Here is a 15632-nt window from a genome sequence, read left to right as displayed (position 1 = left end):
GGGCTTGAGCTTACATATGCAACAACCTGAGTCTCACCCCACACTGGGTCTACCTAACGACTGGCCACAAAGTGATTGCAGCCACCTGCGAGTAGCCACTAGCACCTAATTTAGCCTAATTAAAGCCACTTCAGCTGGGGGAAACCTTCGAGGGAAAGGCTGGGGTTAATCACATGCTTAAAAGCAAGGACGTCACCAATTAGACAATTCAACCGACAAACCCGATGGTATTGGTCGTATCCGCCGAGGGATGTCTAGGTTGCTTCCCTTCAAGTACATAGCTTCATAGCACGAGATTCGGTCAAGCTGTCAGCTATGCGCATCACAACCGCCAGCAGTCATGTAATAACGATACTTCAAGTTGTGTAATTTTAACCCGCTGACCTATATATCTTGATTTTATGGGATGAATTCTATGTTTTGTTTGGCTTTGGGGTAAACAAGGTTTGGAAATTTAAGCAAAATCCGCATCAACTCGTCTCCCATTATCGGTCACCATGGCGGTGCAATCCAAACTTGTTCTTCCCGATCGGTCGATTAAGAGTGCTGTTGCGCATTTGACGACGTTGTACGTCGATAATCGAACCCGGATTTCACGCGCCGTCTACCTTACTCTCCTCGTCGCACTCGTCAACCGCGTCCGACATGCCATTTCCGAGCAGAAAGCTGCGTCCGCACGCGAAGCGGCTAAGCGACGATCGGGTACAACCTCGAGCGACGGTGACGATACGACGAAGAAGAAAAAGGTCGAGCTGAACCGCGAGTTCTTTAAGTCGCTGTTAAAATTACTAAAAATAGTCGTTCCTGGCGCGCGGAGCAAGGAGACTCGGCTTCTCGTTAGCCACAGTTTCTTTTTAGTAGTACGGACGCTTATCAGTCTAAAAGTTGCCGAGATGGATGGCGCGATCGTAAAGGCACTTGTAAAAGGAAGTGGTAAAGAGTTTCTCACGAGAATTGTGTGGTGGATGTTGATTGCTGTCCCTGCGACATTCACAAATTCCATGGTAGGAAACTTAGTCCCAAATCTATTAGATGGGATAATTAACAGTATCGTAGCTGTCGTACCACCAAGCCGAGTTATCTCTTCGGTATCGAACTCGATTAACCCAGTACATCCACGACAAATACCTCTCCCAGCTCACGTTCTACGGGATCTCCGCACTAGATGATCGAATAAAAAACCCAGATCAGCTTATAGCAGTCGATGTTGCCAAGTTCTCCAACAGTCTGGCTGAGCTATATAGCAATCTAGCAAAACCAATATTAGACATGGTGAGAGCCTATGCGTATTGTGGCATTTGTAATATAAACTAACACGGGCTAGACTATTTACACTTGGTCATTATCAAAGAGTGTTGGCGGCGAAGGTGTTATGTTTATGTCCCTATTGGTACAGCTCTCAGCCGGTGTCATGCGCGCTTTAACACCTCCGTTTGGGAAATACGTTGCGGACGAAGCACGGCTTGAAGGCGAGTTCCGGTTCCAACATTCGAGACTCATCGACCACAGTGAAGAGGTGGCACTCTACCACGGCCACGAAGCAGAAAAGGATACTCTCGACAAGGGCTATTTTACGCTTATTAAACACGTCAACTACATATTACGTCGGCGATTCTACCACGGCGTAATGGAGGATTTTGTCATCAAATATTTCTGGGGTGCTTTAGGTCTCCTACTCTGCAGCGTGCCCGTTTTCTTCAAACTACCCGGACAGCTAGCCGGCACTTCTAGCATGGGCGACCGAACAGAGTCGTTCGTAACCAACAGGCGGATGTTGCTCAGCGCATCGGATGCTTTTGGACGGATCATGTTCTCCTACCGCGAAATCATGGAGTTAGCCGGTTACACGTCACGTGTTGCATCGTTATTGGACGTTATGGATGATATCCAAGCTGGTCACTTCGAGAAGAAGCTAGTATCTAGCTCGGGTACTGAGGATAACGCAGCAGTGTTGAAGGGCAGGGGGAAAGTAGTCGAGAGCAAGGACATCAAATTCATCGACGTGCCGATTATCTCCCCTAACGGAGATGTTCTCGTAAGGGCGCTATCATTTTCGCTTAAGCAAGGTGATCATCTTCTCGTCGTTGGTCCAAACGGTTGCGGGAAATCAAGTCTCTTCCGAATCCTAGGAGGCCTCTGGCCTGTGTATGGTGGTACTGTCTACAAGCCGCCTTTCACGGATATTTTTTACATTCCACAACGGCCATACCTGTCGCGGGGAAGCCTCCGTCAACAAATCACATACCCGGATAGTCTACGAAGTGTTCGTGCGCGCGGGGTCACTGACGCCCAATTACTAGATATTCTCAAGATTCTCTCCCTCGAGCATCTTGTAGATCTTTACCCCGAGGGCTGGGATGCAGAGGCAGAGTGGCGCGACGTACTCTCAGGCGGACTGCAGCAGCGCGTGGCCATGGCTCGTCTCTTCTATCACAAACCGCGGTACGCGATCCTAGACGAATGCACGAGCAGTGTGACGCTCGAGACCGAAAAGGTCATGTACGATAATGCGAAGGCTTTAGGAATTACATTAATGACGGTCAGCCATCGGCGAAGCTTGTGGAAGTATCACAGCAGGATCTTGCAGTTCGACGGACAGGGTCACTATGTGTTCACGAAACTCGACGCCGAGAGAAGATTGAAGCTGGAGGACGAAAAAGAGGACCTGGAAGTATTATTAAGACAGGTGCCGGAAATTGAGAGGAGAATTGGCGAGTTGACCGCCGAATAACGGCAGGGAAATGGAATTGAAGGAGGGAATATGATGTACATATATAAGAGGGATGGGATATGGGATTTTTAGCCTCGTGTACCAAGAACAGGGACCATCTATGTCCAGTGGATGCATCAACATGGTATGTTGGCAATTAGCTTGGGGACACCGCATTTCTGTCAAACACCACTACAGAATTTTCGTCTGTGCGGGATTTATTAATTGGCCTCAATGTGATCTCTGACTGTTGAGCCCCCGGCCTCTTCAGCAAGTTAAGAGATGGCGAGATGATCTATGTGGGACGTTAGAAAATCTCTATATCATCTACCCACTTTACCCCTCGAGCCTCGCCAGCTATAATGACATGGATATCACGATGAGGCTGGTCTCGAGACACTTATATAATAAACAAGGCGACATTAGTAAACAAAATTGAATCCGGTTTAGCTCGGGTTTACGTCTACTTCATTTTAACTCCAGGTTGCATTATGCGCGTACCTACGTAGTCAGGTGCATATCTGCAGGCAAGACATATATTTGATAGGGAAAAAAAACAATTAAGATAGCTAAGAGATGCATGTACACTGATGCAATCAATCTATCTAAAGTTGGACATGGAGACTATGGAGACTATGGAGACTTACGTATGGGCAAACATATCAGGTAATTTAGTTAGGCTTGACTACGGAAGTCGCCTTCAAAAGTTCTGTCCATAGGCCAGCCCCTGTCAGCTTTGGCCGCAGCTGTCGGGCAGCCTGCCCCACCTGGTAGTCTAAAATCGTAAAGTACCTATACTAAAATATACCCTCTATTATACATATTACCACACGACTAAAAATATTTAAAAAATAATTTCTTTAAATATTTAATAAATATAATAACTTCATTATATTATAGTATATATTTTAATAAATTAGCTTTTATATTCGAAATGTAATAAGTAGATTAAAGAACAATATATTTGGAGGTACATTCATTATTATGGCTGCCAGTTGCTGCCAAGCCTTGTCAAGCTGACAGGGGCTGGCCTATAGACAAAACTTTTGAAGGCGACTTCCGTACATACTATACATATGCAACAGTTACTCTAATTTAGTGTATGTGTAACAGGTACGGTACCTACATAGTATGTAATCCCCAAAATCCGTGTATAAAAAAACCCCGAAATATGTAAGCCTCGACCCTGAATTTTGTATCCACCAGACCGAGCGAAGCCGCGAACCAAAAGGTTCTAGTCGCGGCTTCTATGCCGTAACCCGTAACCGTTGTACCCGCATCAATGGCGATAATACGAATTGAAGGTGCTGGGGTGGTCCCTTCCACCACTGCACATATACTATGTACAATACATGCATACCTCACTATGTAATACCACCTACACTATACCCAAGGGTACCTAACCAACCTACACTACCTACCTACATATAACATGGTGGAGAGAAGAAGTCCCAGTCTCATGGATAAGAGACAATCCCCTAGTTTTTTTTATACCGACGAGACGCGTAAGTTGGAGATGCGCTATGTCATGCTGTCGCATCTTAGAATCCACCATCCCCTCAAAAGCCTAGATCATCAGTGCTTTTTTGTTTTCCAATGGACCCCCCCCCCCCCCCCCCCCTTTCCCTTCTTCAGTAGCCCCAGAATTATTACCTGCCGACCCGACATGGGAACCCTTCTTTTTTTCGTTTCGCTGTTTCGGTCCCATGGGGCTCCGCAATCGACGAGAAGCCGAACGCTGGGGGAGGTAGGGAGGGATCGGGTGGCTGGTTCTGGTTACGAACTTGTAGCTGCCTGGGTTAGCTGGCTAGGTGTATAACAGGTATCTCCGAATCAATAATTCCCTTTACTGGATTGCCCTTCCTGGGTGGTTTGTTCTTTAGTAGATCTCCTCCGATTCCCGCAGTAGAGCCAGCCAGCATATATATAGATAGTATAGTAGTGGTGGCGTTAGCTTTTTACCTTTACCTTTACCTTTGCTTTCGCCTTTGCCTTTGCCTTTGCCTTTGCCTTTGCCTTTACCGCTACCTTTTTTTAACCTTTGCCGTCTTCTCCTCTTCCTCCCTTTCCTCTCTCTTCTTCCTCCCCCCTTCCTCCTTCTATCCCGTCCCTATGATATGATCTTAGAAATATGACCTCTTCTAAACACTTCGGCCTTCAAGGCCACCTCCTAAGCAGATTGCAGACGGCTCTTATCGTCGCTCCGTCCTTCATCTTGTTTGGGTACAATCAGGCCGGTATTGGCGGTCTGATCACTCAGAACGATTGGGTTAAAACGTTCCCTGAGATCGACACTGTTCACGCTGTCGGCTCCGAGAAGAGCGAGAAGTCGACACTGCAGGGTTTCGTCGTAGCTGTCTTCGTTATTGGTGCCCTCTTCGGTGCGCTCTCGTGCTCGTACACGGGTGATCGGTTTGGCCGCCGCAATGTTATCTTCTTCGCTGGTCTGTGCACCTTGATCGGCGAGATTCTCGAAGCCTCTTCTTTTGGTCTACCGCAATTCATCGTCGGTAGAGTTGTCGTAGGTTTCGGCGTCGGACAGCTAAGCTCTCTCGTTCCAGTATGGCAGAGCGAAACTTCCGGTGCGAAAAACCGTGGTCGCCACGTCGTGCTGGATGGTCTCTTCATCTGCCTAGGTTATGTCCTTGAGTCCTGGATTAACCTGGGCTTCTTTGAATTGAAAACTGGGCCCGTCACCTGGCGCCCGCCCATCGCCATCGCGTGCGTCTTTTCGCTGGTCCTCGTATGCTCTATCTATATGTTCCCAGAGTCGCCCCGCTGGCTCCTCATGACGAACAAGAGCGAGCTGGCCCGCGAGAACCTCTCTATCCTTCGGGGCCTTCCGCAGGATTCGCCCGAGATCAATGCCGAGATCGAGGGCATTGAACTTTCTCTCGAGCTCTCAGCCGACGGCGGCGCCAAGCTAAGCCAAATCTTCAAGATGGGCGAAGACAAGCTAGCGTACCGATTTGGGCTTTGCATACTCTTGCAATTTTACCAACAGATGTCGTACGTAGCATATTCACCCCCCAAAGACCGAGGGCCGGCAATATGATCGAAAGAAGCTAACAGAAATTCGCGCAGTGGAAGCAATCTTATCAGCGTATACGCGACGATCCTCTTTCAAGAGAACCTTGGCTTAAGCAGCGAGCTGTCTCGCATCCTTTCTGCCGGGGCCTTAACTTGGAAGTTCTTGTCGTCGTTTTTGGCCTTCATAGCCATCGATCGCTTCGGTCGACGCGTTGTTTTCATCATTAGCGGCGCTGGCAGTATGTTCTATTCTCCTTCTTTAACTTGCCTTAGGAGCCACTGCTTCTACGACATGTCTCCCCAAATTTCTCGGTAAGAGAGGCGATTACTGACATGTTGTTCTTGAAGTGTCGTGCTGCATGATAGCACTCGCAGTTGCAACGTCGTTCCCCACGTCCAACAGAGCCTCTCAGATAGCCGCAGGCTGCTTTATTTACCTGTACAACACGTTCGTCCCCATCGGGTTCCTTGGCGCCAATTTCTTGTACTGCACCGAAGTCGCCCCACTCCGGCTGCGCATGGCCATGAGCTCGATCTCAACGGCCAACCATTGGGCCTGGTAAGTCCTTCCATAGTTCTTGTCCTCTTGGCCCTCATGCGTGCCAAGTCGATCGGATGATATATACTGACATGTCGGATAAAGGAACTTCCTAGTCGTCATGGTCACCCCCGTCGCCATCTATAGCATCGGCTGGCAGTACTACATCGTATTTGCCGTCATCGCCGCTTGCGTGCCCGTCTCGGTCTACTTCCTATTCCCCGAGACTATGGGGCGTAGTCTCGAGGAGATTGACCTCATGTTCAAGGACTCGCCGTCCGCATTGGCGACCGTCCGGTTCGAGAAGCAGCTACGCCGTGCCGGTTCGCCGACGTCGTCGCTTACAGAGAAGACCAAGCTTGACCACTCTGAAGGCTAGACTTTCTTCTCCCCGCTCTTGGCTATCGGTGATTCCTAGGCTTGGGCATATTGGATAAATCGGACCGGAGTGGACTTTATGAACCTGGATGATATGAATCTATGAAGTATACGTTTTTCTTGGAAATATGACTCTGTGCGTAGATAGAAACGCAGAATAGCATTACGTTTCTAGGATAAGCATATGTGAGCATATGTGATGACCGTATAGAGACGTGTTGTAGAACGCATTTTGTTGATTTGTCTAGTTTAAACAGAAGCCTAGACAGAAAGGAACAGCACATGTCACGTCAAACTTGCTGCCTGGTTGAGCAACACGACGCCGGCCTATGCGGGATATTGTAGCCTAGAGATTCTCTAGTTAACATCATGAGTTATTATTAAGTATTGAAGTTTCTACTGGTAACTTAGGCTGTATTTATTTTATTATATCTTATTTCTCGCTTATTTATTCGGTAGAGCGGCTTGGAAGTCGTATAACTGGTATTCTGCGAGTTCACTACTTTCGCCGTACATGAGGCTATTCAGACGTTCTTGAGGCTTATAATATTCCACGGAGCCGTCTCACAAATATATCCCTTTAAAACTCTATAATAGGTTCATCTGTAGTATGAATTAACTTTATTTCTGTAAATTATGTAACTATCTACATCGTACAAATCGTACAAAAGGTAGGTAGTATCGGGTGGTTTTAGACCTCGGGATAGACTTAAGATGATAAGAAACCCCGCGGGTCCCGCAGGTCCCGCGGCCCCTTTTCTTGGGGCTTAGCATTTAAACTGACTATTTTCTCGCTATATTAACGCTAATTTATTATTATTATTGGTTTATTTCTAGGACACATACTTTTATGTACAATCATGTGGCTAGTGGATGATGACAGATACATAGGTACCTATGTATGTGTCTTAGGTACCTAGGTACCTAGGTATGCTAATTGGATGTGTTGGCAGCTCGTGGCAATGGTCAAGTCGTCATTGTACATGTGCGACAATTGGAAGATGAAGTGACAGCTGAGCAGCTAGGATGCCCATTCCATTTATTAATAGGCTATCACATATGCCATACAACTCATATGCAGCAATAGAGGTGTTTGCTAAGCGCTTTTGTTAGGGGGCAGCTAGTGGGGTCCCAGTTAGTTGGACGGTGCCTGACTTTAAGCAGCCACCCAGCGTAAAGAAGGCAAGAGCGAAAGAAAGGCCAGAAAGCCAGGAAAGCATCATGCATCACCAAAGCCAATGCCCAGAACGTTTCGGAACATTTTGAACTTGGACTTGAACAAAAACTCAGCCAAACTCAAGCAACTCAGCCCCAACGCTGACGCATTCGATAACTCACTCGGTTTATGCTTGCCTCCTCCACCCGACGACCTTCATAAGTATAATTCTTGTTATTCTCGGATAATCGGGTCGTATAAACACTGCGATACAAGTACATATCAATACATACATATCTCAGCCTTTCACCGAGTTTCTATTTATATTTATATTTAGATTCAACCCAACCCCATGGTTGAACCTTGAGTCAACAGACAAACTCTACGTAAGGCTCCTCGACACGAGGTGGCTCGATCAAATAAGCTTCACTACGCTGGGCTGTCGCAGCATTTCAGGGCATTATTTTTACCTCTCGGAGAGGCATCTCATTTTCGTCATTCATCCCTGTCAATTGCCCTCACCGTAACAGGACAATTTACGTCTGTAGACGCGAATTCTTATATTAGTCCATTTATTCGCATACAATTCAGCTGTTTGTCGAACCATACGTCCCACCAACCATGGAGGAGCAGGTCGAGGCACGATCGCTAGCCTCGCTTAATTATTTGGCTGCCAATCCGCCCCAGTATCCGAAAAAGCCAACCGAAGAAAGGCAAAATCCGATCACTCTATATATTTCGAGAGTACCCGGCACGAGGGGTAGGCCTAGATAGCACAAAATTCGAATCAATCTTGTAGTTCTGTTCTAACAACCAGCCTAGACATCATTCTCTCAACCTTGAAGCCGCAGGTTAAGAATGTTACAGCAGAAGATGTAGCCAGCTCATTTTACTATGTCCATCTGAATACCCCCGAGGATGAGGCCCTCGTACCTCCTCCCGGCCAGCCTAAGCCTTCGTCGTCTCCTAGAACGAGCGGGGAAAGCTCGAGGTCGGGTAATCAGATCCATAGGAAACCCGTACCGGGGTCCTCGAGTCTTGCCTCGTCGCGAGTAGATGAAAACGTGCAGTTACCTTCATCCGGAAAGGAGAACCAGGCCGGTGCCGGCTCGGTGCCGCTTCCGACCCGAACTGCGGTCCAACAACCTGGTCCATCCGCTCCTTTATCCGAGCGGCCCCCGCCATCTCAATTCGCATCACCAACGAGTCCCATTCAGCGAAAACCTCTAGGACCAAGACAAGGTAATTTAGACTCTTACGAGAAAAGTCTACCGCCTGTGCCGGCCTATAGTCAATTTCCCGATTATCAAGCTGGTTTAAATGTTGATCAACCTCCTCCACTACCACCACGGTATAGCGAGCAGCCAACATTACAACAACTTACTAACCAGTATGCTTCTCCACATGGTAATGGTCGATCACCGTCACCTAAATCACCCAAGTCACCCACTAGGCCTTTCACTCCGTTTTCATTAACTCTTATAAGAAGAGACCCGAGTTCGGGGCAACAATGGAACGTTGGGAAGGTAGCATCATTTCAACTAGAGAACCCAGAGCTCATCAGCGATGACAAGCATCACCAGCCATCTCCTTCGATTAGCATACACTTAGAGACATCCGGCTATGCTAAGTTTCGCGGCATGCCCACCCACCCACCAACAGATATAAGATCTAGCCTTGATATACGCCCTGAGAGCGCATCGTCAGGATCTCGGCTACAGCGGTCCGAGTTTCTTGGATCTAACAAGGCCTCGAATACCTTTGAACGTCAAGTCATGATGGCATACTCGAAATCCTTCGCTACTAACTTGCGTGAAAAGTTCAATCATCATCGCAGTCGCTCAGAAGAAGAACGATCGGGTTCACCTACGATTCAGACTCAACACGGCCGTCACAGTAGCCAGGGGTCTACTGCGTCGTTTGGCGGAGACTTTGACGGCGATGCCCCTGTAATTACTCAGCCCGCACCGGGTCTCAAACCACGCGGCTACGTATTCTTCAGCCCATGGGGTGGCCGCTGCGAATTCGTAACCGGAAATGCTGGACGGAGTCTCGGGTGTAATCATATCCTACCCACGTATGGCGGCGGCGTTTTCAACCCTCTTGTAGACGGGCACGAGTCGGGGAACAGAAGCCACAAGACCAGAGGGCAGCCAATCAGCGAGCTGAGGTTCAATTTACCCAGCAGCGAGTTGTTTGCTGAGAAGCGATCTACCGAAGGAAGTGTCAGGACTAGGGATCAGCTGCAAAGCCAATTCAACAAGGTTTTGCACGGCCTCGAGCATGATGAAGACGGAGATTGGCACTTCGACATGAGTCTAGGAAGAGAGAAAGCAGGCGGCGGTAACAGAGGAAAGAGAGCCAAGATGGGAAAATTGATTGTGTTTGAGGAAGGCCTTAAGATGCTGGACCTCGTCGTGGCAGCCAACGTCGGAGTTTGGTGGACCTCCTGGGAACGAACGTACTAATCGCTACTCGACGTTATTACAAATTCGGGTTATAATTCCAATGGCAATGACAAATTTAATGGTGCAGAATAGGGGCAACGGTAGGAGAACCGAAAGTTAACGAAACCATCCGGGGGAATAAAATATAGACCGGCCTGCATGAGATACCAGGGGCGTACGTAGGATCAGTGCTTTGGAAATCATATTGCGTTCAAGCAAGCCAGCGTTGAATTAGTCATTAGCAAATAGCGGCTTACTCGGGAGCTGTAGTCAGGTATGGCGGATATACGACCTATACTATATAATAGTTTCAAGCCAGCTCTCAGCTTCATCTAAATATATTTGCTTTTACCAGTCGGTGGGTATCGTTGTTGATATTCTCTCTATGCATGATATGAGTTTAGCGGAGTATAAAAAGCGAAGCCAGATATGTGACTCGGTGATAGTGGATTACCTACCTATGTAATCGGTAGTAAAATAGTTAAGTGCATGCTTTGTTTCAATTATTGAGACTCTGGCGAATTAAATAAAGTTCTATATTTTTCTAAGTAGTTCCCTTTAGAATATCCGTTCCAATTTCTAAAAACCTCGAATTACCTATAATTCATTCTTAGGTACTAGTGTATCCCAGGGGGGTAATGAATTGTGGCTAATGGTTTCCTAGGTCGAGGGGCTGCGTGAGGTAGGTACCTAGGTTCCATGGTTTTTAACAACGCCACACTTCAGAAAATAAGCCCCGATTCAGAGATTCAAACTTCGTTACGGCGCATATCAAAACTAGTCGTCGAAGTAGAAGAACATCAGCCCATAATGTTCGCAACTCTAGCACGAAGGATGGCAGGAGGGCCTATACCTCCCAGACTGAGGAATACGACAACGGCACCTTTAGCAGAGGTATATAACACTCCATACAAGCCTAAGAAGATCTGGCCGCCAGATTTCTCCAAGCTCTCCCAGAAGGAACAGTTCCGGTTCGAGCGGCGCTATAAACGGAGGGTAAAGCTTGCGACTGCGCGGCCTCGGTGGGATAAATTTGTTCGATTGGTGCAGCTGTTCAGCGTGACTTGTAAGTCTAATAGCTGCATTTTAAACTTATGAGGACCTAGATTAACATTACATTTCTACGGTAGCTGTCCTGGTTTATTCGGTCTTGTTCATGGACTTGCAAACAGAGAGCCAGCCGTTCCAAGGGGTATGTTGATTACTTTGCACCAATTCTGCTACTATATGATCTAACTGGTACATCTAGTTAAGGGACAGGTTCTGGGGCGTCCTCGACGCATTCTCTCCCGCGCAGAGAGACGAAAGACGAACTCCCGATATAGCAGCCATTACGAATTCCAAGTAAAGCAATATCACCACTATATATTATAAATCTCACATCGCATGGTTGGAGTTTGGGGATGGTGGTTAGGAATGCAATACCCACTCGATGTCATTTGTACCCCGTATAAAGTCGGGATATTCTATTAAAATGCTTGTCCCAACCCGTAAACCTATAAAACTCCAGACACCGCGTCTATGCATACGTATTGTACGAGAATCACCTGCCGGGCCATACGAAATGCCCTCCCACGCCCAGTCCGGCGCCCAGTCCCGTGCCCCTAGACTCGTTGACCGGTCGCTTTGCGATGGTGCCTTGTGCTCGCACGCCAGCCACTATGCGGTCCAGGTTCGTCTCGATGACGACGCCGCCTACGATCATCTCGCTCAGGGCGGCGTGGAGGGTCTCGAAGTTGAAGATCAGATCGAGCTCGCAGACGTTCTCGAATAGCTTGTCCAGCGACTCGACGTACACCTGGATCAGGTCGAGGAGGGCTAGCGGCGACTCGGTCGACGTGGATATGATGATGAAGTAGAGGGTGGCATAGTGGCGGTAGGTCACGAGCGAGGGGACGTCATTGTGAGGCTCGGAAGCAGATTGCGAGGTGCCGGACGCGGCGAGCAGAGGGGGCAGAGGGAGGAAATTGCATGCTCCGTCGGACCGGTTCGAAACTAGAGTGAAGATCTCGGAGATGAGGCGCTGTTGGATGCTAGTTTCCTGCATGTAAGATTGTTAGGGTCGATCGAGTATGCCTGGAGGGGATCGGGGCTTCTTGGTAGGATTGTAAGTAAGCAGATACATAGCACGGCATACCAGTTGAGTATAGAACTTGGTCAGCCTGGGTTGGCCCTGGCCGTTAAAGACCAGAACTGCGTTTATCATGGCGGGCCGCAGTTGTAGTGTGTGGAGGAGTTAATGTCAATACATAGGTAAGCATTAAAGCTATATGTAGTTAATAGGTACATAATAAGGTACGGAATACCTAAACCAAGCATGTGAAGCATAAGTTAGTGGGGAGGTTTAGTGGGGGTATGCTGACTTAATTGACCGCCTCGATAACCGCAATATCCTGCCGAATCGTTTAGTTTGAGGCTTGATGGCTGTGCAATTGTGCAGATACGGAGGTGCCGATCCTCTTTAGCTCCTGACTAAGACAAGCTAAGACTTATGTACAGCACAGACCATTACCTAAGGTATTTGATCTCATTGTGTGATGAGATCTGTACTTCTGTACTTATTTTAAAGGCGCCGGAAATCCAGGAAGACCCCGTCAGATTTTCCCCTCTCCAACTTCTCATCTTCTTTTATTCCCATCTTGATTGGGACTACGCTCCGCCGTTCGCTTGAAGGACGGCGTATATAAGATCACTCTAAATCCGAGACGAGGTTATTTTAACATATCGTCATGGCAGCCATCGCCTTCATCGCTGCACAATGCGTCAGGCTCTCCTACGCCGGATACTATCCGCCGTGCCAGGGAGTCCTTTTCTCCAAACCAACATAATCCCTTTGATTGGGAGAGTTCCGCCTTAGGGCCGGCGGATTTCTTCCCGTCATTGGAGGGCTCGATCGAGCCTCTAGTTGGAAATTGGTCCCTGGGTTTAGAGAATGACGGTATAAATGGTGCCGAGTGGTCCCTCCCCCTTTTCGAGGGGGCAGGGAACTCAATTGTTTTTCAAAATGAAGAGTGCAACGGACAGCTGAACGGTCAGTTGGCTCTCCACGCCTATCCTGCTCTATCTCGTATGCACATACTAACAATTAAACAGCTTCAGACACACTACCTAACTGTGAACTCAGTCCAGATCTTCTATTCAATCCACCCATAGGTTCTCACATCTCGTCGCAATCAGACGCTGAAAACCAAAACGTTTCTGTCTCACCGCCTGAAATGCCCGAGTCTTCTTCCGGCCCAAGTCAACCCGCCAAGTCGCAGAGCCAATCGCCGCCCGTAGACGCAATCACGGCTCTCAAGCGCCGGCGCAACAACGCCGCGGCTCGCAAGTACCGGCAGAAGCGGATCGACCGCATCAGCGAGTTAGAGACGGAGCTTCGGAGCGTCAAGGAAGAGCGAGATGATTTGCGACTTCGCCTCGCTCGTCAGGAGGCGGAGGCGGCAACTTTGCGAAGCATGTTACAGCTGAACTCTGGGAAGGGAGAGAAAAGTTAGCAAATAGTTGGACAGCATCATGTGTGTCTCAAGTTTTTAGATAGCGTTAATAACAAATTGGAAGTTGCTTTTCTTCTCAGACGATGTCGACTCGTTCTTTTCCCCATGTGATGTCTTTGTTATGTCCCGTAGAAGGACTGCAGAATAATGTCGGTTGAGGGAACGTGATAGTCATCTTGGAATAGGGGATAGGGAGGGAGGGATATAGATTCCAGCATACCACATAGGCTTACTTATAGAGCATAGATTTCATTGGAGGTTGAATTATATTCATATTTTAGCTAAAGTTCTATATACAACATGGTATCGCCATTGCGTCTATTTATCCTCCTACGAAAATCTTACGATGAATGCATCACTATTTATGGTATGAGTAGCAAATTATTCACGATGAGAAGAAGTGCTTCGTTATAATTAGGAATGGGTTCATGATGAGTAGACATGAGTTAAAGTTGTTCATGATGAGCGAGGGTGGCTCGTGGATAAGTAAGAATGGTTCACGATGAGTGAGGATTGTTCATTATGAGTGAGAGTGATTCATAATGAGCATAGCCGTACTTTCGAAGGGGCTGTCCCGCTTAGTTACGCTATAGAGTTTAGGGGAGATGATGGGGTTCTTTCGTATTCGGCAAGATATGAGCCAGTATGATTCATTATGAGATATTGAGGGTATCTACGTGGCCAAGATGATATAATTGCAATCATCGTCTATATAATAATAATAATAATTGAAGAGCAACAGATCCAGTTCTTAATCTTGTGAAGAAATGCCTTCTTATATCTTTAGGTTCTTATATCCTTAGGTGTCGCCGGCGTGACTCACATTACACTCTACTTACGTCAATCAAACCTGGGGGCGTAGTTATCTATTAGTTATTATATGGGTTCCTTTTCGACCAAAGCGGACTATATTATGTTGACTCCGGACTTAACGATGGGGTCTTGGTCAACACTTATCAAATCCAAAGGGTTGTAACTTCGGAATCCCGCAGTTTTCGCTATAATAAATTAATCAAATAATTTATAACAGTTTTATTCGTTCAATGCCAGGTTCGGTTTAACGTCTTTCAATACTTATCGTGAAGGATTTACATCCTGACGGTTACTTAAGATAAGGACATGATATGGGGTTAAGTGACCTAGATATAACTAGTTGACCGCTATCCTCAATCTCCCCGTTTGTAGTGTACCTAGGTATGTCGGTTCACAACTTCGGTGTTTAATGCAAACTTTCGACTAATCATCGTAGGAGGCATTTTCTTGAACTCTTCCATGACATTTAAATTTAATATCAGAGCAGGCAATCAATCCGTCCTTGCAGCAATTGTAATTTATTTTCAGCTGCTTCCTTAATGCCATAGGTACATTCGTGTACGTACATATATGTACGTACATGTCGGTATGTACATACACAATAGGTACAACCTACCTTAATCTAAATATTTCCCTAACAACATTAACTAACCTACAGTGGATCACGTCAACTTACATACATACAATTCCGTTATCTCATTTGTTCTACCCTTGCCCTTTGCCAATTCCCCCACGCATAAGATAGCCGGGGATCCTAAGCTTAATTTTGTTAGCACTATTAGGTCCCCATATCAACATAAACGTCCCGTGTACATGGAAATTGTAAGCTGCGGTGTCTGACACCAGCTTTCTCGAAATGGTTACATGACGGCTCGGTATGGTGCAATAATGAACACACATGTAGTTTGTGCGTCTGCCGATCTTTTTTTTTTTTTTTTTTTTTTTTTTTTTTTTTTTTTAAGTAAAATAAGAAAAAAAGAGGAAAAAAATTGATTTAAAAAAGTTGAAAAAAAAAATTAAAAAAAGACGGTACGGACGTTTTGGCGTGGGTGAGCTGGGAAAAAAT

The 15632-nt window shown here is 46.9% G+C and overlaps 6 protein-coding genes across 6 annotated transcripts; 5 read left to right on the top strand and 1 right to left on the bottom strand.

The window, feature by feature from the left end:
• Positions 1-185: 185 nt before the first annotated feature.
• F4813DRAFT_376617 (ABC transporter transmembrane region 2-domain-containing protein) lies at positions 186-3276 on the top strand. The gene is made up of 3 exons (XM_049245149.1): positions 186-1004; positions 1057-1272; positions 1325-3276. The coding sequence occupies exons 1-3, from the start codon at positions 498-500 to the stop codon at positions 2729-2731; spliced, it is 2130 nt and encodes a 709-aa protein (XP_049094786.1). The 5' UTR covers positions 186-497; the 3' UTR covers positions 2732-3276.
• A 1565-nt stretch (positions 3277-4841) lies between these two features.
• Positions 4842-6657, top strand: F4813DRAFT_383696 (putative sugar transporter; the record flags this gene model as incomplete). Its single annotated transcript, XM_049245972.1, has 4 exons — positions 4842-5719; positions 5795-5979; positions 6089-6299; positions 6384-6657. The coding sequence occupies 4 exons, from the start codon at positions 4842-4844 to the stop codon at positions 6655-6657; spliced, it is 1548 nt and encodes a 515-aa protein (XP_049094785.1).
• Positions 6658-8291: 1634 nt separating this feature from the next.
• Positions 8292-10831, top strand: F4813DRAFT_288568 (uncharacterized protein). The gene is made up of 2 exons (XM_049240591.1): positions 8292-8572; positions 8635-10831. Exons 1-2 carry the CDS (start codon positions 8434-8436, stop codon positions 10278-10280), a joined length of 1785 nt encoding a protein of 594 aa, XP_049094784.1. The 5' UTR covers positions 8292-8433; the 3' UTR covers positions 10281-10831.
• A 9-nt stretch (positions 10832-10840) lies between these two features.
• On the top strand, positions 10841-11884 carry F4813DRAFT_376607 (uncharacterized protein). The gene is made up of 4 exons (XM_049245148.1): positions 10841-10873; positions 10924-11325; positions 11390-11451; positions 11509-11884. Exons 2-4 carry the CDS (start codon positions 10959-10961, stop codon positions 11605-11607), a joined length of 528 nt encoding a protein of 175 aa, XP_049094783.1. The 5' UTR covers positions 10841-10873; positions 10924-10958; the 3' UTR covers positions 11608-11884.
• F4813DRAFT_288550 (Adaptor protein complex sigma subunit) lies at positions 11548-12720 on the bottom strand. Its single transcript, XM_049240590.1, has 3 exons — positions 12397-12720; positions 11685-12300; positions 11548-11620 (listed from the first exon to the last, which is right to left on the bottom strand). The coding sequence occupies exons 1-2, from the start codon at positions 12463-12465 to the stop codon at positions 11803-11805; spliced, it is 567 nt and encodes a 188-aa protein (XP_049094782.1). The 5' UTR covers positions 12466-12720; the 3' UTR covers positions 11548-11620; positions 11685-11802.
• Positions 12721-12988: 268 nt separating this feature from the next.
• F4813DRAFT_394264 (uncharacterized protein) lies at positions 12989-13753 on the top strand (the record flags this gene model as incomplete). The annotated part of the gene is made up of 3 exons (XM_049247534.1): positions 12989-13021; positions 13104-13290; positions 13353-13753. 3 exons carry the CDS (start codon positions 12989-12991, stop codon positions 13751-13753), a joined length of 621 nt encoding a protein of 206 aa, XP_049094781.1.
• Positions 13754-15632: the final 1879 nt, after the last annotated feature.

The sequence above is a fragment of the Daldinia decipiens genome (assembly GCF_022478715.1).
Source record: "Daldinia decipiens strain CBS 113046 unplaced genomic scaffold F4813scaffold_58, whole genome shotgun sequence".
Taxonomy (NCBI): domain Eukaryota; kingdom Fungi; phylum Ascomycota; class Sordariomycetes; order Xylariales; family Hypoxylaceae; genus Daldinia; species Daldinia decipiens.
This window is presented reverse-complemented; position numbering and strand designations above follow the sequence as displayed.

Coding starts and splice junctions, on each gene's coding strand:
- F4813DRAFT_288550 (XM_049240590.1), bottom strand. CDS start 12,465: ATGATAAACGCAGTTCTGGTCTTTAACGGCCAGGGCCAACCCAGGCTG. Junction 12,301..12,396: donor CCAAGTTCTATACTCAACTG/GTATGCCGTGCT, acceptor TCTTACATGCAG/GAAACTAGCATCCAACAGCG.
- F4813DRAFT_376607 (XM_049245148.1), top strand. CDS start 10,959: ATGGTTTTTAACAACGCCACACTTCAGAAAATAAGCCCCGATTCAGAG. Junction 11,326..11,389: donor GCAGCTGTTCAGCGTGACTT/GTAAGTCTAATA, acceptor TTTCTACGGTAG/CTGTCCTGGTTTATTCGGTC. Junction 11,452..11,508: donor AGAGCCAGCCGTTCCAAGGG/GTATGTTGATTA, acceptor TGGTACATCTAG/TTAAGGGACAGGTTCTGGGG.
- F4813DRAFT_288568 (XM_049240591.1), top strand. CDS start 8,434: ATGGAGGAGCAGGTCGAGGCACGATCGCTAGCCTCGCTTAATTATTTG. Junction 8,573..8,634: donor GAGAGTACCCGGCACGAGGG/GTAGGCCTAGAT, acceptor CAACCAGCCTAG/ACATCATTCTCTCAACCTTG.
- F4813DRAFT_376617 (XM_049245149.1), top strand. CDS start 498: ATGGCGGTGCAATCCAAACTTGTTCTTCCCGATCGGTCGATTAAGAGT. Junction 1,005..1,056: donor CGACATTCACAAATTCCATG/GTAGGAAACTTA, acceptor ACAGTATCGTAG/CTGTCGTACCACCAAGCCGA. Junction 1,273..1,324: donor CAAAACCAATATTAGACATG/GTGAGAGCCTAT, acceptor AACACGGGCTAG/ACTATTTACACTTGGTCATT.